The sequence below is a fragment of the Ranitomeya imitator genome, chromosome 9 (assembly GCF_032444005.1).
Source record: "Ranitomeya imitator isolate aRanImi1 chromosome 9, aRanImi1.pri, whole genome shotgun sequence".
In the NCBI taxonomy this organism is placed as follows: Eukaryota; Metazoa; Chordata; class Amphibia; order Anura; family Dendrobatidae; genus Ranitomeya; species Ranitomeya imitator.
In genome coordinates, this window is record NC_091290.1 from 625,939 (window position 1) to 653,272 (window position 27,334).

At 50.6% G+C, this 27,334-nt stretch overlaps 1 protein-coding gene across 3 annotated transcripts in view; it reads left to right on the forward strand.

Moving 5' to 3' along the window:
* The window catches only part of PIK3C2A (phosphatidylinositol-4-phosphate 3-kinase catalytic subunit type 2 alpha), a 231,923-nt gene that overhangs the window by 191,410 nt on the left and 13,179 nt on the right, over positions 1-27,334 (forward strand). For all 3 annotated transcript variants that reach the window (XM_069738457.1, XM_069738460.1, XM_069738459.1), the window contains exons 19-25: positions 12,974-13,154; positions 13,478-13,582; positions 19,960-20,052; positions 20,123-20,252; positions 23,190-23,326; positions 23,402-23,571; positions 23,715-23,871. In XM_069738457.1, the coding sequence (XP_069594558.1) occupies positions 12,974-13,154; positions 13,478-13,582; positions 19,960-20,052; positions 20,123-20,252; positions 23,190-23,326; positions 23,402-23,571; positions 23,715-23,871 (973 nt within the window). The remainder of the gene's footprint in view (positions 1-12,973; positions 13,155-13,477; positions 13,583-19,959; positions 20,053-20,122; positions 20,253-23,189; positions 23,327-23,401; positions 23,572-23,714; positions 23,872-27,334) is intronic.

The window sequence follows — 27,334 nt, forward strand, 5'->3', positions numbered from 1 at the left end:
TGATATCAGCCTTCTTATTCTGAGCTCTAAAGGCATGTCTCATCTGCGCATACTGATATTCCCCTGTGGATCGCAAACCAAATTCTTCCTGCAATTGGGAGAAGGACTTCAGTTCCTGTCGCTGGATTATCTGGTGAACAAAGCAAATTCCCTTATTCTGCCATTCCAATATTCCTCCCAAGGCCTCAAATTCCTTTAAATCGTGGTTAGACCATATCGGTGTGAATTTAGTCAGCCCTTTAACCCCACGAATCTGCCTTAGTCTATACCACAATTTACGAATCAGGAACAGGGTTGGGTATACTTTCCCCAGAGCTCTCAAAGAGCCATCTTCCAAACACCTAGCCAACGGTCGTCGGTCCGTCACCTTTCCATTAGCTGTTGTACTGCACTGGATGACGCCCCTCGCGCCCAGCCCTTCAAATGCTGGCTCTGGGCCGCAAGGAAGTATATTTCCGGGTTGGGCAAAGCCAAACCACCATCTTTCTTGGGTCGCTGAAGCGTCTCCAGGCTAATACGTGGATATTGTCTTCCCCATATCAAGCTTCTAAAAAGGGCGTTAATCTGCCTGAACTTCCCCCGCGGGATCCAAATTGGTGCGTTATGTAGAACATAAAGAATTTTAGGCATCAGGACCATTTTAATAAGATTTACCCTACCGACGACCGATAGATGTAGCTTATTCCAGGCATCTACCTTTGCCTTGAGTACCCCCATAACAGGAGTCAAATTTCTTTGCAGGAACTCCGCAATTGGCACCGAAATCCATATTCCGAGGTATTTAAATTGGGAAACCACCTTCAGCCTCTCATCCCCAACATCCTCACTCACATTCTCTCCTACGTCATCCACTCTAAAAAGAACCGTCTTATCCCAATTAATTGTTAGTCCCGACACAGTACCAAATCTCTCAACGATTTCAACAGCCCCTCTTAGTGAATCGTCTGGATCCGCCAGGAACAGCAAAACATCATCCGCGTATAACGCTATTTTTTCCTCTACTTTCCCATACCTAAACCCAGGGACCCCATCCGCCTGCCGAATCTTAGCAGCAAGAGGTTCTACAGCCAACGCGAACAGGAGGGGTGAAAGCGGGCATCCCTGCCTAGTCCCCCTAGCCAGCCCTATAGGTCGAGATAGCTCCCCGTTTACTCTAATTCTAGCGGACGGTAATGAGTACAACAGCTGTATCCAGGCCACAAACTGCGGACCAAACCCCATACATTCCAGCACCTGCCAGAGGTACCCCCATTCGACACTGTCAAACGCCTTATGTGCATCCAGCGATACAATCACTCTTCGACCACAGTTGTCAGACTCTACCTGCAAATTTACATATAACCTCCGCAAATTGATCGCCGTTGATTTATCCGGCATAAAGTCAGATTGGTCCGAATGCACCAGACTCGCAATAACACTAGAGAGGCGGAGAGCCAACACCTTGGCCAGAAGCTTGACATCAATAGTTAGTAAAGAAATTGGGCGGTACGACTCCGGTTTCCCCAAGTCCTTATCCTCCTTTGGAATGACCACTATTATGGCCTCTCTCATAGAGGCTGGCAAGCGCCCACAGGACCTAGCTTCCTCCAATACCATTTTTAATCTAGGAATCAACACTTCTGCCAACACTTTATAGATCTCAGCGGGTAACCCATCGACCCCAGGCGCCTTCCCATTAGCCATGGACATCAATGCCCGACTCAACTCCTCCTCAGTGATAGGGGCCTCAAGGCTCTCCCTATCTGTCTCACTCAGTCTCGGCAGATCCAGACCCTCCAAGAAAGTCAATGTGTCCTCGACCGATTCACCAACCCGAGAGGAATACAAATCTGCATAGAAGTCTGCGAAGGCTCTCAAGATTTCAGGCGTTTCCGTTATTTTACCTCCACTAGCAGAGTCCAAAGAATGTATATATGAAGAACCTCTCTGAGCAGCAGCCACTACCGACAGCATATGTCCCACTGTTTCTCCCTCCTGATAGAACAATACCCTTTGGAAATCCCGCTTCCTCTCGGCTTTGCCTAACAGAATTTTTTCCAAATGATCTTGTGCGTTTTTCATCCTTCTTTCTGCCTCAGGGGTTCCCAGTGTAGCCATCCCATCTTCTGCTTCCTTCAACTCCTCAACTGCCACTTTTTCTGCCTCTCTCGTCCTCCGCTTACACCTACTAATGTCCCTAAACAGTAGTCCCCTCAGATACGCCTTCATTGCATCCCAAATCGTAAGAGCATCAGTACTTCCATCATTTAAGAGGAAGAATTCCGCTACCTCCCGTCCTATACTTTCCAACTCAATACTCTGTAACCAATTAGGATGAATCTTCCATTCTCTCACACTTAGCGAATGAGCCCCCTCCAATCTAACCTCTACTTCAATTGGACTATGGTCCGACAAGGCCCTTGGCAGATATCTCACCTCCCCAACCAACGTGTCCAAAATCCTGTTACCCAGAGCCATATCAATCCTAGAGAGCGTGGCATGCGCCGGTGAATAACATGAGTACCCTCTCTCCCCAATATGTCTAACCCTCCAAAGATCAATCAAACCTATCTCCTGTATATAGGTGCCAAATGTTGTTATGTGTCCCTCCGACCTATTCTGAGTATTTTTATTTTTATCCCAATATTCATCACAGATGTTATTTAGATCCCCGATAATTATTAACGGTGTCGGCCCCCATCTTTCCACTCGCTCCATTACTTCTCTAATTTTCCTGCTAGAGTAGGGAGGCGGAATATACATCGCTGCAACACACAACATCACTCCATACAGTATACACCGTATTAGTACGTACTGCCCATCCACATCCACACATACCTTCACCTTCTCATACTGAACTCCCGCTGGAACCAAGATTGAGACTCCTCTTGCGTACGTGGAGAAGGTAGAATGATATCCCTTCTGGATCCACCGTCTATTCAGAACATCCACCTTTTCCCTTACCAAATGCGTCTCCAGAAAGCATATCATTGAGGCCCGTTGGTCTCTTGCATATTGCAAACATGCGGCACGTCTGGATTTCTCCCCTAGGCCTCTCACATTCCAGCACAAAATCTTAAAACGGGTCCCCATCACTTGGCTCATCTTCACTATAAGTATCGTCAATTTTGAGCCCAAGCTGTCTAACTACCCTCCCCCCCCCCTCCCAACTCCCCCTCCCACCCTTCCCCCCTCACATCTAACCATTCCACCTCTTTTCAAGAGTGGGGCATCATCGCCCATAGCGAACACTCCGTTTGGCATTACCTTCCCAACCCTCCTCCCACCACTGTACATAACAGGATTTCAGACATTTTGAAAAATAACGTATCTCAAAACATTTTAACGTAGAATTATTTACACACGAAAGAAACCTGCATACACTTAAAATATGCCGCATACCCTTCCTCCCCCTTTCCCAGCAACCATTACACCATCCCTTTAACTTTAACTGAATACAATCCAGCTCCCTTCTTCACCACCCATACCCCCTGGTTTGTCAATCACATGACTCTTTGCCAACTGACAGATAAGTAACCAAGATCAGACTCTTCCCACAGTTTCAGTCTCCTTTTCCTTTAAGCTTTTTAGCATTAATATCGATCCACTGGGTAGCTTCCTCCGGCTTCTGAAAAAATGAATTTTATCAAACGCCACCACCCTCAGTCTTGCTGGAAACATCATGGAATACTGCACTCCCAACTCCCTCAGCCGTCTCTTTATACCCGTGAACATCATCCGTTGTCTCTGCACCAGAGCAGAATAGTCTGGGTAGATAGCAATCTTCTGACCTCCAATTGTCAGATCCGTCATGTCTCTGGCCTTCCTCAGGATAATGTCTCTGTCTCTATAGTTTAGAATTTTGGCTAGCATGGTACGGGGATTCGCTCCAGGGACAGGTGGTTTCGGCGGGACCCTATGCGCTCTTTCTACCGCGAACATAGTAACATAGTAACATAGTAACATAGTTAGTAAGGCCGAAAAAAGACATTTGTCCATCCAGTTCAGCCTATATTCCATCATAATAAGTACCCAGATCTACGTCCTTCTACAGAACCTAATAATTGTATGATACAATATTGTTCTGCTCCAGGAAGACATCCAGGCCTCTCTTGAACCCCTCGACTGAGTTCGCCATCACCACCTCCTCAGGCAAGCAATTCCAGATTCTCACTGCCCTAACAGTAAAGAATCCTCTTCTATGTTGGTGGAAAAACCTTCTCTCCTCCAGACGCAAAGAATGCCCCCTTGTGCCCGTCACCTTCCTTGGTATAAACAGATCCTCAGCGAGATATTTGTATTGTCCCCTTATATACTTATACATGGTTATTAGATCGCCCCTCAGTCGTCTTTTTTCTAGACTAAATAATCCTAATTTCGCTAATCTATCTGGGTATTGTAGTTCTCCCATCCCCTTTATTAATTTTGTTGCCCTCCTTTGTACTCTCTCTAGTTCCATTATATCCTTCCTGAGCACCGGTGCCCAAAACTGGACACAGTACTCCATGTGCGGTCTAACTAGGGATTTGTACAGAGGCAGTATAATGCTCTCATCATGTGTATCCAGACCTCTTTTAATGCACCCCATGATCCTGTTTGCCTTGGCAGCTGCTGCCTGGCACTGGCTGCTCCAGGTAAGTTTATCATTAACTAGGATCCCCAAGTCCTTCTCCCTGTCAGATTTACCCAGTGGTTTCCCGTTCAGTGTGTAATGGTGATATTGATTCCCTCTTCCCATGTGTATAACCTTACATTTATCATTGTTAAACCTCATCTGCCACCTTTCAGCCCAAGTTTCCAACTTATCCAGATCCATCTGTAGCAGAATACTATCTTCTCTTGTATTAACTGCTTTACATAGTTTTGTATCATCTGCAAATATCGATATTTTACTGTGTAAACCTTCTACCAGATCATTAATGAATATGTTGAAGAGAACAGGTCCCAATACTGACCCCTGCGGTACCCCACTGGTCACAGCGACCCAGTTAGAGACTATACCATTTATAACCACCCTCTGCTTTCTATCACTAAGCCAGTTACTATCACTAAGCCAGTTACAAAAGAACACTTTTGTTAGCGCCATATCTCCAAATGTTTCTAACAGCCATTTTTCAATATATTCCGTTGGATTCCTCCCTTCAGCTTTTTCAGGGATGCCCACTATGCGAATATTGTTTCTTCTGGACCTGTTCTCAAGGTCCTCATTTTTCGCAGCCAATTCAGCTATTGCTTGAGTGAACTTTTTCTCTGCTTTTTGCAGCTGCACTATATGGTCTTCTACAGTGCTCACTCTCTCCTCTACCTCCCCCACACGTTTGTCAATCTTCTGCATGGCTGCGTTTATCTGGGCTGTGTCTCCCTTAACCTCCTGTATCTGTAAGGTCAGAGACTGTTTACATGAAGAGACTAGCGCAAAAACGTCTCTTAGGGTAGGCTCAGCTTCTGGCGCCATTTCCTCGGGTCCCCCTTCTGCCACCGCCATATTACTCTCCTTTCTCCCCTGTTGTACCTCATGTTCTCCTGCTGGGCTCTCCTCCTCCTCCTCTTCGGTATCAGCTCCGGCTCCCTCCTCTGCGGCCTCCGCTCTCGCAAACTGCTGGAGCTTTGCCGCTACCTCCATGCGCTTTCTACATGCGGCGTTCTCCTTGTCTGCCTTCTCCCTCGTGTCGGCGCCATCTTGGATTGCGCCTGCATCCCCGGCTCCCGCGTCCTTCTGCCGTCTCCTGGTCATGTTCGCCGGCTCCAGCACCACCGCTCAGCACCGCCGGACCCTCCAAGTCTCCCCGCAGCCGGTAAGCCCCCCGCAGGGACCAAACAGCAGCGGCTCTGCAGGATTTTAGAATGTACAGCGGCGGGAGCTCACAGCCGCACGTCCGCTCACATGAGCTCTCAGGCCACGCCCCGCGCAGTAGGTTCTTACCGCGCGCGCTCCCTTTGCTCTTCTCCTCTTGCGAGACCTGAACCAGCAGAACATCCTGGCCAATCGGTGACTGGCGTCAGGTATTTCAGGCCCTCCTCCCTTTGTGGAGGCACCTGATTATCGTGTTTTCCCTGCCATAGTTAGGCCGCCTTATTGCCTTGTGCCTCGCCAGTCTTGTTTGTTGTTTAACCCCTTGTTTTCCTTGCTCTCTTCCAGTACCTGTTCCCGTGTTCCTCAGTTCCAGTGTTCTCTTTTCCTCAGTCCAGTTCTCATCTCCTCATCAATCTCTACCTTCATTTTCTGGCTTCTGTTTTCCTTTTCCTCAGCTCCTTTACTTCTCCTCTAGGTTTCCTCCGTCTTTACCTTCCTGTTTTCCTTGCCTGGCTCCCCTCCGTTCCTTCCCTCTTAGTTCTTCTCCCCGGTTCTCCCTGTTGTTTTTTCTTTGAGCCGATCCCTGGTCCTGGCCTCCGTGGTACTAGAGAACCCTGTGCTTGCCTCCTAACAGTCCCTGTGTAGGGGTTGGTCCCACTCTGTAGTGCTCGCTCGGGGGAGGTTCGGTTCCACGGTCCAGTGGGTTCACTCTTTGTACCCGTCGCCTTCGGCGTAACACCTGTCCTACGTCCTCTCCAGGCGTTCTTTATTCTCACTTGCGTCCTCTCAAGCTAAACTGTCTGTAGTCTCTCTTCCTGCGTCGTTTCCAGCTATTCTATCTGTATTCTCTACTCCAGTGTTCCCCAATTCCGGTCCTCAAAAGCCACCAACAGGTCATGTTTTCAGGATTTCCTTAGTATTGCACAGGTGATAATTACATCACCTGCACAGACAATAATGCCATCACCTATGCAATACTAAGGAGATCCTGAAGATATGACCTGTTGGAGGCTCTTGAGGACCCGAGTTGGGGAACACTGCTCTACTCAATCCTGTCTGTATCCTCTACTGCATTCTTCCTGGCCGTCCTGTCTGTATTCTCTCCTGTATCCTCCTTGACTGTCCTGTCTGTAGACTCTTCTGTGTCCTCACCAGCCATTCTGTCTGAATTCTCTACTGAATCCTGTCTTTATCCTGTACTGCGTTTTTCCTGGCAGTCCTGTCTGTTTTCTCTTTTGTATCCTCCTTGGCCGTCCTGTCTGTAGTCTCTCTTGTGTCCTCTCCTGCCATTCTGTCTGTATTTTCTCCTGTATCCTCCCCGGCCGTCCTGTATGTATTCTCTCTATCCCCCCTGGCCATCCTGTCTGTAGACTCTCCTGTGTCCTCACTGACTGCCCATTTTGTATTCTCTCCTATGTCCTCTGACCGTCCTTTCTGTATTCTCTCTTGCATCTTTTCTTGCTGTCCTGTTCGTAGACTTTCCTGTTTCCTCTCCGGCCAATCTGTCTGTATCTTCTCCTGTATCCTACCTGGCTGTCTTGTCTGTATTCTCTCTTGTATCCTCCCCAGCCGTCCTGTCTGTAGAATCTCCTGTGTCCTCACCAGCCATTCTGTCTGTATTCTCTCCCGCGTCCTCTGACCGTCTGTTCTGTATTCTATCCTGCATTCTCTCCGACCGTACATCCTGTCTGTATTCTCTCCTGCATCCTCCTCCACCATCCTGTCTATTCTCTCCTTCTTACTCCCTGGCCATCCTGTCTGTATTCTCTCCTGCGTCCTCCCGGCTGTCCTGTCTCTATTCTCTGCTGCGTCCTCCCCAACCATCCTGTCTGTAGACTCTGCTGCTTCCTCTCCACTTGTTCTGTCTGTATTCTCTCCAGCAGTACGTTCTGTATTCTCTCTTGCGTCCTCTCTGGCAGTACTTTCTGTTTTCCCTCCTGCGTCCTCGTCGGCCGTTCTGTAGCCTCTCCTGCATCCTCTCCAGTCTTTCTGTCTTTATTCTCTTGCATCCTCTCCAGCTGTCCTGTCTGTAGTCTCTCCGTCTCTCCTCCTGCATCGTCTCCAGCTTTTCTGTCTGTATGCTTTACTGCATCCTGTCTGTATTCTCTCCTGCGTCCTCTCCGTCCTTTCTGTATCCTCTCCTGCGTTCTCCCTGGCCACCCTGTCTGTATTCTCTCCTGTATCCTCCCTGGTCATCCTGTCTGTATTCTCTCCTGTACCCTCCCCGGCCGTCCTGTCTGTATTTTCTCCTGCGTCCCTGTGTCCTCCCCAGCCTGTCCTGTCTATTCTGTATAGCATCCTCTCTGACTGTCCTGTCTGTAGACTCTCCTCCTGCGTCGTCACCAACCGTTCTGTCTGTATTCTCTACTGCATCCTGTCTGTATTCTCTCCTGTGTCCTCTCCGTCTGTCCGTTCTGTATTCCCTCCTGCGTTCTCCCTGGCCGTCCTGCCTGTAGATTCTCCTGCGTTCTCCCTGGCCGTCCTGTCTGTAGACTCTCCTGCCTCCACCCCGGTCGTCCTGTCTGTAGACTCTCCTGCGTTCTCCCTGGCCGTCCTGTCTGTAGACTCTCCTGCGTTCTCCCTGGCCGTCCTGTCTAGATTATCCTGTGTCCTCTCTGGCCGTCCTGTCTGTAGACTCTCCTGCTTCCACCCTGGCCGTCCTGTCTGTAGACTCTCCTGCGTCCACCCCAGCCGTTTTGTCTGTAGACTCTCAGGTGTCCTTACTGGCCATCCTGTCTGTAGACTCTCCTGCGTCCTCCCCGGCCATCCTGTCTGTAGACTCTCCTGTGCATGGTGTCCTGCCCGCTGTGCATGGCGCTCCCTCCTTGGCTGCTCTGCATAGTACGCTGTCATCCCCCTCGGCCTGCTGTGCATGCTACATATTGACAGCTGTGTATGCCGTGCATATGCAAAAAGCTGCCAATCATTGCTTGGTTTATACAGAGTTGATGAACATGGAGGACGACCTGGCAGGCGACAACCAGTTCTCAGTGATTATCTGCTGATGAACCACAGTAGTCAGCCCAGTACTGACACGTGAATGGTATCGGAGGCCCCACATCCTGCTCCCAGCAGATTCAAATTTCTGCACCAGACAGCATGGAAAGTATCAGCGGCATCTCTGAGGGAGGGGCGCTGATTTCCTGGGTGCCTTGATCTCCGGAGAGAGGGGTACTGTTCTCATTTCCTGGGGTGGAGGGGCCCTGATGTTGGGACAGGGAGCCCCTTGTGTTGGGGGTGTGTGGAGGCCCTGATTCCCTGTGGTGTTTGGGCCCTGATGTCCTGGGTAGAGATGAGCGAACCTTTCAAGGTTCGGTTTGGATTCACCAACGGACGTATCCAAACCCCATTGGATTAAATGGGAAGCAAAACTATACTCATAGACAACTCCTTAAGGGATAGCAAAACGCTTCCCAAACAATTAAAATTAGGGGCAGACACTCTGAAAAGTGGCATTAATTGACCCACAGTAAAAATTTGCAAATGGCCCATGTATGAGGTATCCGGGTCTAGCCCAGGATTTTCAGCTTGAAATTTAAGCTTTAATAAGCACTTGCTGGTTAAGAGAGCGGTGTAAGCCTTCTTAGCTGGGAGATCTCGCACCTCATGCAACACCTCCAATTTTTTTTTATTATTATTATTATTGCAGCCACACTAAGATTGCACAAACATCAGTTTCATACAGTAATATTGGTAGAAAAATGTAAGAATAGTCACACAGGTAGTTGACTTAAAGTGCAGGCCTGCCTGTTTGGGAACCATACCTATACAGGCAACCCATCAGATGGAGACCCAACTTGGCGTCTCCTCATTTAAAAAATAATTGTCACACATCACTAAAGTGGCATCAATTTCCAGAGTAGAAACAGTATAATGGGGCTCTGACACACCTTCCACCACTGGCAACCCATCAGATGGAGACCCAACTTGGAGTCTACACATTTCAAAAAATTGTTTGTAGCAGCAGGAGCAACAGCAGGCACAGAAGACACCGCAAAGATGGCACAAACTGCAGTAATGCGAGATCAAAACAACCCAATCTGCAACTGGGGTGCAAAAGTCATCGGAGATCCATGATTTGTTCATTCTGATGAAAGTTAGGCGGTCTAAACTTTGAGGGGACAGCCGGATGCGCTTATCCGTCAGGACACCACCAGCAGCGCTGAAGACACGTCGTTGGCTGGCAGGCATGACAAAACCTCAAAGGCATGACAGTCAAGCTCTTTGATATTGAGCTCCAGATACTCCTGCCCCATCCTCTCCAGTCGTTCGCAACGTGTCAGACTTGTACCTGCTGGTGCATGGACTGGTCTAAAAAATGTTTTAAATTACTCACAGAAATTGCTTGTATGCCACTTATACTGCTGCTGCTAATAATTTGGCCATGATGCCTTGACATTCCCGGGGTTGGATTTTTAGAACTGGGAGGCACTCTGTGTGCCTCCCTGCTGTCTTGGGGAAAGCCACTATTAAAGATTGTCTACGAGCGTATTTCGATACTACACCATGTATGCATCTCTTTCCGGGGGAAAGCTTATGGCTAAATTTACTCTTGTACCATGGATTTAACAGAGTGGCAACCCAGTAGTCAGCACTATTTCTAACCCTAAAAATACAGGCATCGTGTTGAAGATAGTGGAGCAAGAAGGCGCTCATGTGTTGGGCGCTTCTCTGAGGTCCAAGTCCATGCTGTGTTGGTGGCAGGGTAACACTCAAGATTGCTTCCTCCATCCCCTCCCTCCAACCACGGACAACAGAGATCGGATCATTATCCTCTTCATCTCCTGACTGTAGCGCGTCCATCACCTCGTCCTCAATTTGTTCCTTGGTTCCTGCACCTTCACTATCAGTTTGTCTGCTTCCATGAGCTCCCCCTCGATCGCTGTAAGCCAACCTCCCATGGCACCCACCTGTTCGATGACATTCCAGAAATTTGAGATATTGTTATCCCTTCTGCTTCCTCCTCTGCTTTCATCTTTTCCTCTGGGCCCATCACCTCCTCACACAGACCATCCAAAGGGTGCGCCAACATGTAGATGACCGGAATAGTGATGCTGATGACGACATCGTCAGCGCTAACCATGATAGTAGCCATTTTAAAACCGTGCAGAAGGGTGCAGAGGTCCTTCATCTGTGTTCATTCCGCAAGCGTGATTTGCACCACATCCGTGCTGTGTTGGCCCTGGCTATGCAAAAGGACATACTGTACCAGGACTCGTCGCTGCTGCCACAGTCGCTGCAACATGAGAGGAATTCCACCATGTCGGAACAACGCTAATCAAACGGTTAATGGTAGGGTGGAAGACCTCTGTAGCGATGCAAGTCAATGACCTGCGGGGTGCGATCGTCAGAGGTGAGCACACAGCGACCGTGCTTTTTGCAGCTGTGCATTGAGGCTGGGATAGTGGTGGGGAAATTGTTGTACCATCAAGTTTAAGACGTGAGCCATGCAAAGCACGTATGTGAGGTTGCCCCGGAGTAGGGCCGCCACCAGGTTTGCACCGTTACCGCACACGGCCTTCCATGGCTCCAGGTTTAGTGGAGACAGCCATTGATCAAACTTGGCCTGGATAGCTGTCCACAACTTTTGAGCTGTGTGACTGTGAACTCCAAGGTATATTCATTTTAACATTACCTGATTGTGGTGAGCCCTGGCTGCACAGTATGGAGGTGGTGGGGATTATGTCTGCACTCTTGGAATGCGTGTCTGATTAAGGCAGAGGTTGAGGGCACAGGTGGAGGCCCTAGAGGAGGTGGAGGAGGCAGAAGCAGTGGAGAAAGTGTTAAATACAGAGGTTTGTCTCACAAACCTTGGGGATTCAAAGACTTGTGGATTAGCCCCTTGACCGCCTACCACCAGTGACCAGTCAGCGAGATGTTACTACCCTGCTCATGTTTGCTTGTCCAGGTGTCAGTGGTGAAATGCACCCTGGCAGACATATATTTTTTCAGGGAACGGGTGATGTTGGTGACATGCTGGTGTTGCGCTGGCACAGGTTTCTTAAAGAAGTAATGGCTACTGAGCAACTGGTACTGTTGGACTGGGACGGCCATCATCTTTCAGAAACCGTCTGTATCCACCAGGCGGAAAGAGAGCATTTCTGTAGTCAGCAGTTTGGAGATGGTGGACTTCGAGCTCTTAGTTTTGCCATGTGTAGGAGAAAACCTTCTTTTACGTGTCTACAACTGCGGGACCGAGGGATGGCTGCAGTGCTGAGAGGGCGGAGAACAGGACAAACTGCTGGACTGTGACGAAGGTGCAGGCGGACATGTTATGGTGGATTGAGAAAGATGTGTTGTGCTAGGTGACACAGAATCAGCAGTCATGTCTACTTCCATAACAGCTGACTGGCTCTCACTCTCCCTCACTGTGGTGGGTAAACAATTGTAGTTTCTGCGGCTAGAGACCTGTGTGTGAACACTTAGCATGGTGACGGTGGAGGAAGGAAAAGCAGATGGAGTTGATGGGAAGGTCGGTGGTTGGCAAGGCCCGCTAGTCCACATTTTAGCGCAGTGAGATTCCCACACTAAGGCATGTTGATCGCAAATGCAGCACTAGCTCAGGAGCGACAATGGTGCCAGCAACCCAAGATGTCCGCTTGTTATATGGCCAGGGACATGTGACTTCGGCAACCAATCATAGAAAACCTTGTGTCATGACGTTGTGGATGTTTTCCGTGCCCTGATTGGTTGTCGGAATCAACGTTCATAAAGTTAAGTGGAAAGAAATAAAAGCGCCGCTCCTGTAGTCTCTTCAGACGCTCCTTTATCCTCTCCGGCGCCCCCTCTCTTCCTCAAACACGTCCCCCCGTCCACACCGCTCATCATACAGCACCACTATCCTAGCCAAAGTAATAACAAAATCACAATGATTTACCGAACTGTGACCAAATTTTGCCGACTTTAAGTAAAAATGGTCTTGAAAGCGAACACGAATCCGAATGTGCTAAGTTCATGCAGAATTTGAGATTGGCTAACGTTTTCCGAACACATTAACTCCTCTTTAGTCCTGGGGTGTTGGGACCCTGATGGTTGGAGGGGGGGGGGCCCCCAATGTCGTAGGGGTGTGGGATCCCTGACGTGTTGGGGCCCGGATGTCCTGGGGTGAAGGCCCCGATGTGTTGGGGTGGAGGCCCCGACGTCTGATGCCAGGCCTCTGTGACTTGATGACACTGGATGTCAGTGTGACTGTCGTTGCAGGTTGCTGAAGGACGCCCTAAATGATCCGCACCACGGGCCCCGCTATGAGCACATTCTCGGTGCCCTCCTCTCGGTTGTGGGTAAAGGTTTACGGCAGGAGCTGGAAAAGCAGACCAGACTCACTCAGCTGCTGGGCGTCGTGGCAGAAAGAGTCAGAGAAGCCAATGGTTCAGGGCGACAGGTGAGCGCTGCTGGGGCAGCACCATGTGACTGCTGTGATGTCCATCATCCGCCTCACTGAGTGACAGTGTCGTGTGACATGCCAGGAGCTCAGTGGTAATGTGGTGACCATAGCCATCTCTGGCTATGCTCACGGTCTACGTGGTGAACATGTAACCACTGCAGCCAATTGGCAGCCTCAGCAATCACACATAAGTGCTCTCACCACTCAAAGGGGGAAGCAATGATGGCAGTCACATGGGCGCATGGGACGTCTACAGTGGGAGCCGCCCTGACCCCAGCAGTGTACCGGAGCCAATGTGTGGTGCATCGTGTGGTTTACAGGTCGTCCTCCAGGAAGGGATGGAGCGAGTACAGCTGCTGTTCAGGAAGAATAACATCCGCCTGCCGCTAAACCCCAGCATGGAGGCCAAAGGGCTAAATGTGAAGGTAAGCAGGGGGTTAGAGCTGTACATGGGGTGCAGCGGACTGACCTGTGTATATATGAGGAGGAGCAGCAGGATGACCTGTGTATATATGAGGAGGAGCAGCAGGATGACTTGTGTATATATGAGGAGGAGCAGCAGGATGACCTGTGTATATATGAGGAGCAGCAGCAGGATGACCTGTGTGTATACATGAGGAGGAGCAGCAGGATGACCTGTGTGTATATATGAGGAGCAGCAGCAGGATGACCTGTGTATATATGAGGAGGAGCAGCAGGATGACCTGTGTATATATGAGGAGCAGCAGCAGGATGACCTGTGTATATATGAGGAGCAGCAGCAGGATGACCTGTGTATATATGAGGAGCAGCAGCAGGATGACCTGTGTATATATGAGGAGGAGCAGCAGGATGACCTGTGTATATATGAGGAGCAGCAGCAGGATGACCTGTGTGTATACATGAGGAGGAGCAGCAGGATGACCTGTGTGTATATATGAGGAGCAGCAGCAGGATGACCTGTGTATATATGAGGAGGAGCAGCAGGATGACCTGTGTATATATGAGGAGCAGCAGCAGGATGACCTGTGTATATATGAGGAGCAGCAGCAGGATGACCTGTGTGTATATGAGGAGCAGCAGCAGGATGACCTGTGTATATATGAGGAGCAGCAGCAGGATGACCTGTGTATATATGAGGAGGAGCAGCAGGATGACCTGTGTATATATGAGGAGCAGCAGCAGGATGACCTGTGTATATATGAGGAGGAGCAGCAGGATGACCTGTGTATATATGAGGAGCAGCAGCAGGATGACCTGTGTGTATACATGAGGAGGAGCAGCAGGATGACCTGTGTGTATATATGAGGAGCAGCAGCAGGATGACCTGTGTATATATGAGGAGGAGCAGCAGGATGACCTGTGTATATATGAGGAGCAGCAGCAGGATGACCTGTGTATATATGAGGAGGAGCAGCAGGATGACCTGTGTATATATGAGGAGCAGCAGCAGGATGATCTGTGTATATATGAGGAGGAGCAGCAGGATGACCTGTGTATATATGAGGAGGAGCAGCAGGATGACCTGTGTGTATATGAGGAGCAGCAGCAGGATGACCTGTGTGTATATATGAGGAGGAGCAGCAGGATGACCTGTGTATATATGAGGAGGAGCAGCAGGATGACCTGTGTATATATGAGGAGGAGCAGCAGGATGACCTGTGTATATATGAGGAGCAGCAGCAGGATGACCTGTGTGTATACATGAGGAGGAGCAGCAGGATGACCTGTGTGTATATATGAGGAGCAGCAGCAGGATGACCTGTGTATATATGAGGAGCAGCAGCAGGATGACCTGTGTATATATGAGGAGGAGCAGCAGGATGACCTGTGTATATATGAGGAGGAGCAGCAGGATGACCTGTGTATATATGAGGAGCAGCAGCAGGATGACCTGTGTATATATGAGGAGGAGCAGCAGGATGACCTGTGTGTATATGAGGAGCAGCAGCAGGATGACCTGTGTATATATGAGGAGGAGCAGCAGGATGACCTGTGTATATATGAGGAGCAGCAGCAGGATGACCTGTGTGTATATATGAGGAGCAGCAGGATGTCCTGTATGTATATATGAGGAGCAGCAGCAGGATGACCTGTGTATATATGAGGAGGAGCAGCAGGATGACCTGTGTATATATGAGGAGGAGCAGCAGGATGACCTGTGTGTATATGAGGAGCAGCAGCAGGATGACCTGTGTGTATATATGAGGAGGAGCAGCAGGATGACCTGTGTATATATGAGGAGGAGCAGCAGGATGACCTGTGTATATATGAGGAGGAGCAGCAGGATGACCTGTGTGTATATATGAGGAGCAGCAGCAGGATGACCTGTGTGTATATATGAGGAGCAGCAGCAGGATGACCTGTGTATATATGAGGAGGAGCAGCAGGATGACCTGTGTGTATATGAGGAGGAGCAGCAGGATGACCTGTGTATATATGAGGAGGAGCAGCAGGATGACCTGTGTATATATGAGGAGCAGCAGCAGGATGACCTGTGTATATATGAGGAGGAGCAGCAGGATGACCTGTGTGTATATGAGGAGCAGCAGCAGGATGACCTGTGTATATATGAGGAGGAGCAGCAGGATGACCTGTGTATATATGAGGAACAGCAGCAGGATGACCTGTGTATATATGAGGAGGAGGAGCAGCAGGATGACCTGTGTATATATGAGGAGGAGCAGCAGCAGGATGACCTGTGTATATATGAGGAGCAGCAGCAGGATGACCTGTGTATATATGAGGAGGAGCAGCAGGATGACCTGTGTATATATGAGGAGGAGCAGCAGGATGACCTGTGTATATATGAGGAGCAGCAGGATGACCTGTGTATATATGAGGAGCAGCAGGCTGACCTGTGTGTATATATGAGGAGCAGCAGCAGGATGACCTGTGTGTATATATGAGGAGGAGCAGCAGGATGACCTGTGTATATATGAGGAGGAGCAGCAGGATGACCTGTGTATATATGAGGAGCAGCAGCAGGATGACCTGTGTATATATGAGGAGGAGCAGCAGGATGACCTGTGTGTATATGAGGAGCAGCAGCAGGATGACCTGTGTGTATATGAGGAGGAGCAGCAGGATGACCTGTGTATATATGAGGAACAGCAGCAGGATGACCTGTGTATATATGAGGAGGAGGAGCAGCAGGATGACCTGTGTATATATGAGGAGGAGCAGCAGCAGGATGACCTGTGTATATATGAGGAGCAGCAGCAGGATGACCTGTGTATATATGAGGAGGAGCAGCAGGATGACCTGTGTATATATGAGGAGGAGCAGCAGGATGACCTGTGTATATATGAGGAGGAGCAGCAGGATGACCTGTGTATATATGAGGAGCAGCAGGCTGACCTGTGTGTATATATGAGGAGCAGCAGCAGGATGACCTGTGTGTATATATGAGGAGGAGCAGCAGGCTGACCTGTGTATATATGAGGAGGAGCAGCAGGATGACCTGTGTATATATATATGAGGAGGAGCAGCAGGATGACCTGTGTATATATGAGGAGGAGCAGCAGGATGACCTGTGTGTATATGAGGAGCAGCAGCAGGATGACCTGTGTATATATGAGGAGGAGCAGCAGGATGACCTGTGTATATATGAGGAGGAGCAGCAGGATGACCTGTGTATATATATATGAGGAGGAGCAGCAGGATGACCTGTGTGTATATATGAGGAGCAGCAGAATGACCTGTGTATATATGAGGAGGAGCAGCAGGATGACCTGTGTGTATATATGAGGAGGAGCAGCAGGATGACCTGTGTGTATATATGAGGAGGAGCAGCAGGATGACCTGTGTGTATATATGAGGAGGAGCAGCAGGCTGACCTGTGTGTATATATGAGGAGCAGCAGCAGGATGACCTGTGTATATATGAGGAGCAGCAGCAGGATGACCTGTGTATATATAAGGAGGAGCAGCAGGATGACCTGTGTGTATATGAGGAGCAGCAGCAGGATGACCTGTGTATATATGAGGAGGAGCAGCAGGATGACCTGTGTGTATATATGAGGAGGAGCAGCAGGAGTACCTGTGTGTATATATGAGGAGCAGCAGCAGGATGACCTGTGTATATATGAGGAGCAGCAGCAGGATGACCTGTGTATATATGAGGAGGAGCAGCAGGATGACCTGTGTATATATGAGGAGGAGCAGCAGGATGACCTGTGTATATATGAGGAGCAGCAGCAGGATGACCTGTGTATATATGAGGAGGAGCAGCAGGATGACCTGTGTGTATATGAGGAGCAGCAGCAGGATGACCTGTGTATATATGAGGAGGAGCAGCAGGATGACCTGTGTATATATGAGGAGCAGCAGCAGGATGACCTGTGTGTATATATGAGGAGCAGCAGGATGTCCTGTATGTATATATGAGGAGCAGCAGCAGGATGACCTGTGTATATATGAGGAGGAGCAGCAGGATGACCTGTGTATATATGAGGAGGAGCAGCAGGATGACCTGTGTATATATGAGGAGGAGCAGCAGGATGACCTGTGTGTATATATGAGGAGCAGCAGCAGGATGACCTGTGTGTATATATGAGGAGCAGCAGCAGGATGACCTGTGTATATATGAGGAGGAGCAGCAGGATGACCTGTGTGTATATATGAGGAGCAGCAGCAGGATGACCTGTGTATATATGAGGAGGAGCAGCAGGATGACCTGTGTATATATGAGGAGGAGCAGCAGGATGACCTGTGTATATATGAGGAGGAGCAGCAGGATGACCTGTGTATATATGAGGAGCAGCAGCAGGATGACCTGTGTATATATGAGGAGGAGCAGCAGGATGACCTGTGTGTATATGAGGAGCAGCAGCAGGATGACCTGTGTATATATGAGGAGGAGCAGCAGGATGACCTGTGTATATATGAGGAACAGCAGCAGGATGACCTGTGTATATATGAGGAGGAGGAGCAGCAGGATGACCTGTGTATATATGAGGAGGAGCAGCAGCAGGATGACCTGTGTATATATGAGGAGCAGCAGCAGGATGACCTGTGTATATATGAGGAGGAGCAGCAGGATGACCTGTGTATATATGAGGAGGAGCAGCAGGATGACCTGTGTATATATGAGGAGCAGCAGGATGACCTGTGTATATATGAGGAGCAGCAGCAGGATGACCTGTGTATATATGAGGAGGAGCAGCAGGATGACCTGTGTATATATGAGGAGCAGCAGCAGGATGACCTGTGTATATATGAGGAGCAGCAGCAGGATGACCTGTGTGTATATGAGGAGCAGCAGCAGGATGACCTGTGTATATATGAGGAGGAGCAGCAGGATGACCTGTGTATATATGAGGAACAGCAGCAGGATGACCTGTGTATATATGAGGAGGAGGAGCAGCAGGATGACCTGTGTATATATGAGGAGGAGCAGCAGCAGGATGACCTGTGTATATATGAGGAGCAGCAGCAGGATGACCTGTGTATATATGAGGAGGAGCAGCAGGATGACCTGTGTATATATGAGGAGGAGCAGCAGGATGACCTGTGTATATATGAGGAGGAGCAGCAGGATGACCTGTGTATATATGAGGAGCAGCAGGCTGACCTGTGTGTATATATGAGGAGCAGCAGCAGGATGACCTGTGTGTATATATGAGGAGGAGCAGCAGGCTGACCTGTGTATATATGAGGAGGAGCAGCAGGATGACCTGTGTATATATATATGAGGAGGAGCAGCAGGATGACCTGTGTATATATGAGGAGGAGCAGCAGGATGACCTGTGTGTATATGAGGAGCAGCAGCAGGATGACCTGTGTATATATGAGGAGGAGCAGCAGGATGACCTGTGTATATATGAGGAGGAGCAGCAGGATGACCTGTGTATATATATATGAGGAGGAGCAGCAGGATGACCTGTGTGTATATATGAGGAGCAGCAGAATGACCTGTGTATATATGAGGAGGAGCAGCAGGATGACCTGTGTGTATATATGAGGAGGAGCAGCAGGATGACCTGTGTGTATATATGAGGAGGAGCAGCAGGATGACCTGTGTGTATATATGAGGAGGAGCAGCAGGCTGACCTGTGTGTATATATGAGGAGCAGCAGCAGGATGACCTGTGTATATATGAGGAGCAGCAGCAGGATGACCTGTGTATATATAAGGAGGAGCAGCAGGATGACCTGTGTGTATATGAGGAGCAGCAGCAGGATGACCTGTGTATATATGAGGAGGAGCAGCAGGATGACCTGTGTGTATATATGAGGAGGAGCAGCAGGAGTACCTGTGTGTATATATGAGGAGGAGCAGCAGGATGACCTGTGTGTATATATCAGGAGCAGCAGCAGGATGACCTATGTGTATATATGAGGAGGAGCAGCAGGATGACCTGTGTATATATGAGGAGGAGCAGCAGGATGACCTGTGTATATATGAGGAGCAGCAGCAGGATGACCTGTGTATATATAAGGAGGAGCAGCAGGATGACCTGTGTGTATATGAGGAGCAGCAGCAGGATGACCTGTGTATATATGAGGAGGAGCAGCAGGATGACCTGTGTGTATATATGAGGAGGAGCAGCAGGAGTACCTGTGTGTATATATGAGGAGGAGCAGCAGAATGACCTGTGTGTATATATCAGGAGCAGCAGCAGGATGACCTGTGTGTATATATGAGGAGGAGCAGCAGGATGACCTGTGTATGTATGAGGAGGAGCAGCAGGATGACCTGTGTGTATATATGAAGAGGAGCAGCAGGATGACCTGTGTATATATGAGGAGGAGCAGCAGGCTGACCTTTGTGTATTCCATCATGCCGTCTGTATGTGACCCGCTCGTACTCGTCCTCTGCAGGTTTGCTCTTTCTTCAATTCTAACGCTGTTCCCCTTAAAGTGGTAATGGTGAACGCGGATCCCATGGGAGAGGAGATCCATTCCATGTTTAAGGTAACATCTCATCCATGTGTGTAGCTTACTCTGCTTCGAGGCCGAATTCCTGCTGTATCCTGTATCTCAGGTGGGTGAGGATCTGCGTCAGGACATGCTCGCCCTGCAGATGATTAAGATTATGGACAAGCTGTGGCTGCAGGACGGCCTGGACATGAGAATGGTCATCTTCAAATGTCTGTCCACCGGCACCGACAGAGGTAAAGTATGTACACCCTGCGCTGTATGTGATGAAAGGATTGTACCCTGCGCTGTATGTGATGAAGGGATTGTACCCTGCGCTGTATGTGACGGGGGGGGGATTGTACCCTGCGCTGTATGTGATGAAGGGATTGTACCCTGCGCTGTATGTGATGAAGGGATTGTACCCTGCGCTGTATGTGATGAAGGGATTGTACCCTGCGCTGTATGTGACGGGGGGGGGGGATTGTACCCTGCGCTGTATGTGACGGGGGGATTGTACCCTGCGCTGTATGTGACGGAGGGATTGTACCCAGTGCTGTATGTGATGAAGGGATTGTACCCTGCGCTGTATGTGACGGGGGGATTGTACCCTGCGCTGTATGTGACGGGGGGATTGTACCCTGCGCTGTATGTGACGGGGGCATTGTACCCTGCGCTGTATGTGACGGGGGGATTGTACCCAGTGCTGTATGTGATGAAGGGATTGTACCGTGCGCTGTATGTGACGGGGGGATTGTACCCTGCGCTGTATGTGACGGAGGGATTGTACCCTGCGCTGTATGTGATGAAGGGATTGTACCCTGTGCTGTATGTGATGAAGGGATTGTACCCTGCGCTGTATGTGACGGAGGGATTGTACCCTGCGCTGTATGTGATGAAGGGATTGTGCCCTGCGCGGTATGTGATGAAGGGATTGTACCCTGTGCTGTATGTGACGGGGGGATTGTACCCTGCGCGGTATGTGATGAAGGGATTGTACCCTGCGCTGTATGTGACGGGGGGGGGGGGGATTGTACCCTGCGCTGTATGTGACGGGGGGATTGTACCCTGTGCTGTATGTGACGGGGGGATTGTACCCTGCGCGGTATGTGATGAAGGGATTGTACCCTGCGCTGTATGTGACGGGGGGGGGGGGGGATTGTACCCTGCGCTGTATGTGACGGGGGGATTGTACCCTGTGCTGTATGTGACGGGGGGATTATACCCTGCGCTGTATGTGATGAAGGGATTGTACCCTGCGCTGTATGTGACGGGGGGATTGTACCCTGCGCTGTATGTGATGAAGGGATTGTACCCTGTGCGGTATGTGATGAAGGGATTGTACCCTGCGCTGTATGTGACGGGGGGATTGTACCCTGTGCTGTATGTGACGGGGGGATTGTACCCTGTGCTGTATGTGACGGGGGGATTGTACCCTGCGCGGTATGTGATGAAGGGATTGTACCCTGCGCTGTATGTGACGGGGGGGGGATTGTACCCTGCGCTGTATGTGACGGGGGGATTGTACCCTGTGCTGTATGTGACGGGGGGATTGTACCCTGCGCTGTATGTGACGGGGGGGATTGTACCCTGCGCTGTATGTGACGGGGGGATTGTACCCTGTGCTGTATGTGACGGGCGGATTGTACCCTGCGCGGTATGTGATGAAGGGATTGTACCCTGTGCTGTATGTGACGGGCGGATTGTACCCTGCGCGGTATGTGATGAAGGGATTGTACCCTGCGCGGTATGTGATGAAGGGATTGTACCCTGCGCTGTATGTGATGAAGGGATTGTACCCTGCGCTGTATGTGATGAAGGGATTGTACCCTGCGCTGTATGTAACGGGGGGATTGTACCCTGCGCTGTATGTGATGAAGGGATTGTACCCTGCGCTGTATGTGATGAAGGGATTGTACCCTGTGCTGTATGTGATGAAGGGATTGTACCCTGCACTGTATGTGATGAAGGGATTGTACCCTGCGCTGTATGTGATGAAGGGATTGTACCCTGCGCTGTATGTGATGAAGGGATTGTACCCTGCGCTGTATGTGACGGGGGGATTGTACCCTGCGCTGTATGTGACAGGGGGGATTGTACCCTGCGCTGTATGTGATGAAGGGATTGTACCCTGCGCTGTATGTGATGAAGGGATTGTACCCTGCGCTGTATGTGATGAAGGGATTGTACCCTGCGCTGTATGTGACGGGGGGATTGTACCCTGCGCTGTATGTGACGGGGGGATTGTACCCTGCGCTGTATGTGATGAAGGGATTGTACCTTGCACTGTATGTGACGGGGGATTGTACCCTGTGCTGTATGTGATGAAGTGATTGTACCCTGCGCTGTATGTGATGAAGGGATTGTACCCTGCGCTGTATGTGACGGGGGGATTGTACCCTGTGCTGTATGTGACGGGGGGATTGTACCCTGTGCTGTATGTGAGGGGGGGATTGTACCCTGCGCTGTATGTGATGAAGGGATTGTACCCTGTGCTGTATGTGACGGGGGGGATTGTACCCTGCACTGTATGTGACGGGGGGATTGTACCCTGCGCTGTATGTGATGAAGGGATTGTACCCTGCGCTGTATGTGATGAAGGGATTGTACCCTGCGCTGTATGTGATGAAGGGATTGTACCCTGCGCTGTATGTGACGGGGGGATTGTACCCTGCGCTGTATGTGATGAAGGGATTGTACCCTGCGCTGTATGTGACGGGGGGATTGTACCCTGTGCTGTATGTGACGGGGGGGATTGTACCCTGCGCTGTATGTGATGAAGGGATTGTACCCTGCGCAGTATGTGACGGGGGGATTGTACCCTGCGCTGTATGTGATGAAGGGATTGTACCCTGCGCTGTATGTGATGAAGGGATTGTACCCTGCGCTGTATGTGACGGGGGGATTGTACCCTGCGCTGTATGTGATGAAGGGATTGTACCCTGCGCTGTATGTGATGAAGGGATTGTACCCTACGCTGTATGTGATGAAGGGATTGTACCCTGCGCTGTATGTGATGAAGCGATTGTGCCCTGTGCCGTATGTGACGGGGGGGATTGTGCCCGGTTTCATGTGTGATGGGGGCATTGTGACGGGATTGTGCCCTGTGCCGTGTATGATGGGGGATTATACTGCACTGTATGTCGGGGGGATGTGATCCCTTGTCTCTCACCTCTCTGCTTTTTCTTCTCCAGGTTTGGTGGAGTTGGTCTTGTCCTCTGAGACATTGAGGAAGATCCAGGTGGAATATGGACTGACGGGGTCCTTTAAGGACAAGCCTTTGGCTGAGTGGCTGCGGAAGTATAACCCCTCAGAGGAGGAGTATGAGAAGGTAATGGCGGACAGGACATGCATTTGATCGTGTCGATGCAGATGATTGCCCCGTGTAACATTGCATCTCTTCTAGGCCTCGGAGAACTTCATCTACTCGTGCGCCGGCTGCTGTGTGGCCACCTACGTGCTGGGCATCTGTGACCGACACAACGACAACATCATGCTGCGCAGCAGTGGACACATGTTTCACATCGACTTCGGGAAGTTCCTGGGACACGCGCAAATGTTCGGGACATTTAAGAGGTATTGTGGACGGACGCAGAAGTTTTGAAGCTGTTGATGGTGACAGCGAGGTCTTCTCCATCATTACCAGCAATGTGAATGAGGCTCAACATGGGGGGCACAGATGTTGCTCATGAAGCATTCACCACATTGTGTTCTTGCAGGGACCGAGCCCCCTTTGTGCTGACATCAGACATGGCGTACGTCATTAATGGAGGGGAGAAGCCCACCAGCCGCTTCCAGCTCTTTGTGGACCTGTGCTGCCAGGCGTACAATCTACTTCGGAAACGCACAAACCTGTTCCTGAACCTGCTGTCACTGGTGAGAGTTTCACCCGACCCATCGCCATGTATTGGAGCAGAGGTCGCACAGCGAGATTCCTCATGAGCTAACCCTGCATTATGGGATAATTACTTGCGGGGTCTAATCTCAGGGGTCCGTTCACTTGAACCCTCATCTGTCGATTAGATCTAAGCCTCCATACGCCATCTTTGTGTTGTCTTCATTACGCCTATTCTTCGAGGCTGAGTCAAACATTTTCAGCGCTCTGGTTGTAGTAAGATGACTTGTGGCCGTCTCCCCGCAACTGTGACTGTGGAGCCAGAAGCCACCGTGGCCCCACTCTTCTAACAGCAGCGATTCCTGGGGCCAATATTTCTCCAGACATTGCACAGTGCGGAGGCCATGTCCTGTCTCCATCCATTCCCATGTCTTCCAGACAGACGTGTCAGCCATGAAGAAGCTGATGGATGACATGGAGATGCACGTGCTCTGCTTCTGGGCAGGCATGAGGATCTGCTTCTGGACAGGCATGAGCTGGAGGTGGACGTTCTCTGCTTCTGAACAGGCGATAGCTGGGAGTGCACGTGCTCTGTTTCTGGACAGGCATGGGCTGGAGGTGCACACGCTCTGCTTCTGGACAGGCATGAGCTGGAGGTGCAGTGCTCTGCTTCTGGACAGGTATGAGCTGGAGCTGCACGTGCTCTGCTTCTGAACAGGCGTTAGCTGGAGGTGCATGTGCTCTGCTTCTGGACAGGCATGGGCTGGAGGTTCACGTGCTCTGCTTCTGGGCAGGCATGAACTGGAGGTGCACGTGCTCTGCTTCTGGACAGGCATGAGCTGGAGGTGCACGTGATCTGCTTCTGGACAGGCATGAGATGGAGGTGCACGTGCTCTGCTTCTGAACAGGCATTAGCTGGAGGTGCACTGCTCTGCTTTTGGACAGGCATGAGCTGGAAGTGCACGTGATCTGCTTCTGAACAGGTGTTAGTTGGAGGTGCACATGCTCTGCTTTTGGACAGGCATAAGCTGGAAGTGCACCTGCTCTGCTTTTGGACAGGCATGAGCTGCAGGTGCACATGCTCTGCTTCTGAACAGGCGTTAGCTGTAGGTGCATGTGCTCTGCTTTTGGACAGGCATGAGCTGCAGGTGCACATGCTCTGCTTCTGGACAGGCTTGAGCTGGAGGTGCACATGTTCTGCTTCTGGACAGGCATGAGCTGGAGGTACACGTGCTCTGCTTCTGGACATGCATGAGCTGGAGGTGCACGTTCTCTGCTTCTGGACAGGCATGAGCTGGAGGTGCACGTGCTCTGCTTCTGAACAGGCGTTAGCTGGAGGTGCACGTGCTCTGCTTCTGGACAGGCAAGAGCTGGAGGTGCACGTGATCTGCTTCTGAACAGGCATGAGCTGGAGGTGCACGTGCTCTCCTTCTGAACAGGCATTAGCTGGAGGTGCACGTGCTCTGCTTTTGGACAGGCATGAGCTGGAAGTGCACGTGCTCTGCTTTTGGACAGGCATGAGCTGCAGGTGCACGTGCTCTGCTTTTGGACAGGCATGAGCTGGAGGTGCACGTGCTCTGCTTCGGGCAGGCATGAGCTTGAGGTGCACGTGATCTGATTCTGGACAGGCATGAGCTGGAGATGCATGTGCTCTGCCTCTGAACAGGCGTTAGCTGGAGGTGCACGTGCTCTGCTTTTGGACAGGCATGAGCTGGAGGTGCACGTGCTCTGCTTTTGGACAGGCATGAGCTGCAGGTGCACATGCTCTGCTTCTGGACAGGCATGAGCTGGAGGTGCACGTGCTCTGCTTCTGAACAGGCGATAGCTGGAGGTGCACGTGCTCTGCTTCTGGACAGGCATGAGCTGCAGGTGCACGTGCTCTGCTTCTGGACAGGCATGAGCTGGAGGTGCACGTGCTCTGCTTCTGAACAGGCGTTAGCTGCAGGTGCACATGCTCTGCTTTTGGACAGGCTTGAGCTGGAGGTGCACATGGTCTGCATCTGGACAGGCATGAGCTGGAAGTGCACGTGCTCTGCTTCTGGACAGGCGTGAGCTGGAGGTGCACGTGCTCTGCTTCTAAACAGGCGTTAGCTGGAGGTGCACGTTCTCTGCTTCTGGACAGGCATAAGCTGGAGGTGCACGTTCTCTGCTTCTGGACAGGCATGAGCTGGTGGTGCACGTGCTCTGCTTCTGGACAGGCATGAGCTGCAGGTGCACGTGCTCTGCTTCTGTACAGGCATGAGCTGGAGGTGCACGTGCTCTGCTTCTGGACAGTAATGAGCTGGTGGTGCACGTGCTCTGCTTCTGGACAGGCATGAGCTGGAGGTGCACGTGCTCTGCTTCTGTACAGGCATGAGCTGGAGGTGCACGTGCTCTGCTTCTGTACAGGCATGAGCTGGAGGTGCACGTGCTCTGCTTCTGAACAGGCGTTAGCTGGAGGTGCACGTGCTCTGTTTCTGGACAGGCGTGAGCTGGAAGTGCACGTGCTCTGCTTTGGACAGGCGTGAGCTGCAGCTGAACGTGCTCTGCTTTTGGACAGGCGTGAGCTGGAGCTGAACGCGCTCTGCTTCTGGACAGGCATGAGCTGCAGGTGCACGTGCTCTGCTTCTGGACAGGCATGAGCTGGATGTGCACGTGTTCTGCTTCTGGACAGGCATGAGCTGGAGGTGCACGTGCTCTGCTTCTGTACAGGCATGAGCTGGAGGTGCACGTGCTCTGCTTCTGAACAGGCGTTAGCTGGAGGTGCACGTGCTCTGTTTCTGGACAGGCGTGAGCTGGAAGTGCATGTGCTCTGCTTTGGACAGGCGTGAGCTGCAGCTGAACGTGCTCTGCTTTTGGACAGGCGTGAGCTGGAGCTGAACGCGCTCTGCTTCTGGACAGGCATGAGCTGCAGGTGCACGTGCTCTGCTTCTGGACAGGCATGAGCTGGAGGTGCACGTGCTCTGCTTCTGTACAGGCATGAGCTGGAGGTGCACGTGCTCTGCTTCTGGACAGGCATGAGCTGGAGGTGCACGTGTGTTATGTTTGCTAATGACAGGTGTTATGAAGGCAATCCAGAAACACAGTGTGCTTAGCGATCAGAGCGCACACAGTGATCTGACAAATACCCAAAAATACAAGAACGAGCTCTGAGACGTGGAAACTCTGTAGACTGCACACCTGATCCTATCCTAAACACAACTAAAAGCGGCTGTGGATTGCGCCTAACAACTACCTAGGCAACTCGGCACAGCCTAAGAAACTAGCTAGCCTGAAGATAGAAAAATAGGCCTGACTTGCCCCAGAGAAATTCCCCAAAGGAAAAGGCAGCCCCCCACATATAATGACTGTGAGTAAGATGAAAAGACAAAACGTAGGGATGAAATAGATTCAGCAAAGTGGGGCCCGATATTCTAGGACAGAGCGAAGACAGTAAAGCGAACTTTGCAGTCTACAAAAAACCCTAAAGCAAAACCACGCAAAGGGGGCAAAAAAAACCCACCGTGCCGAACTAACGGCACGGCG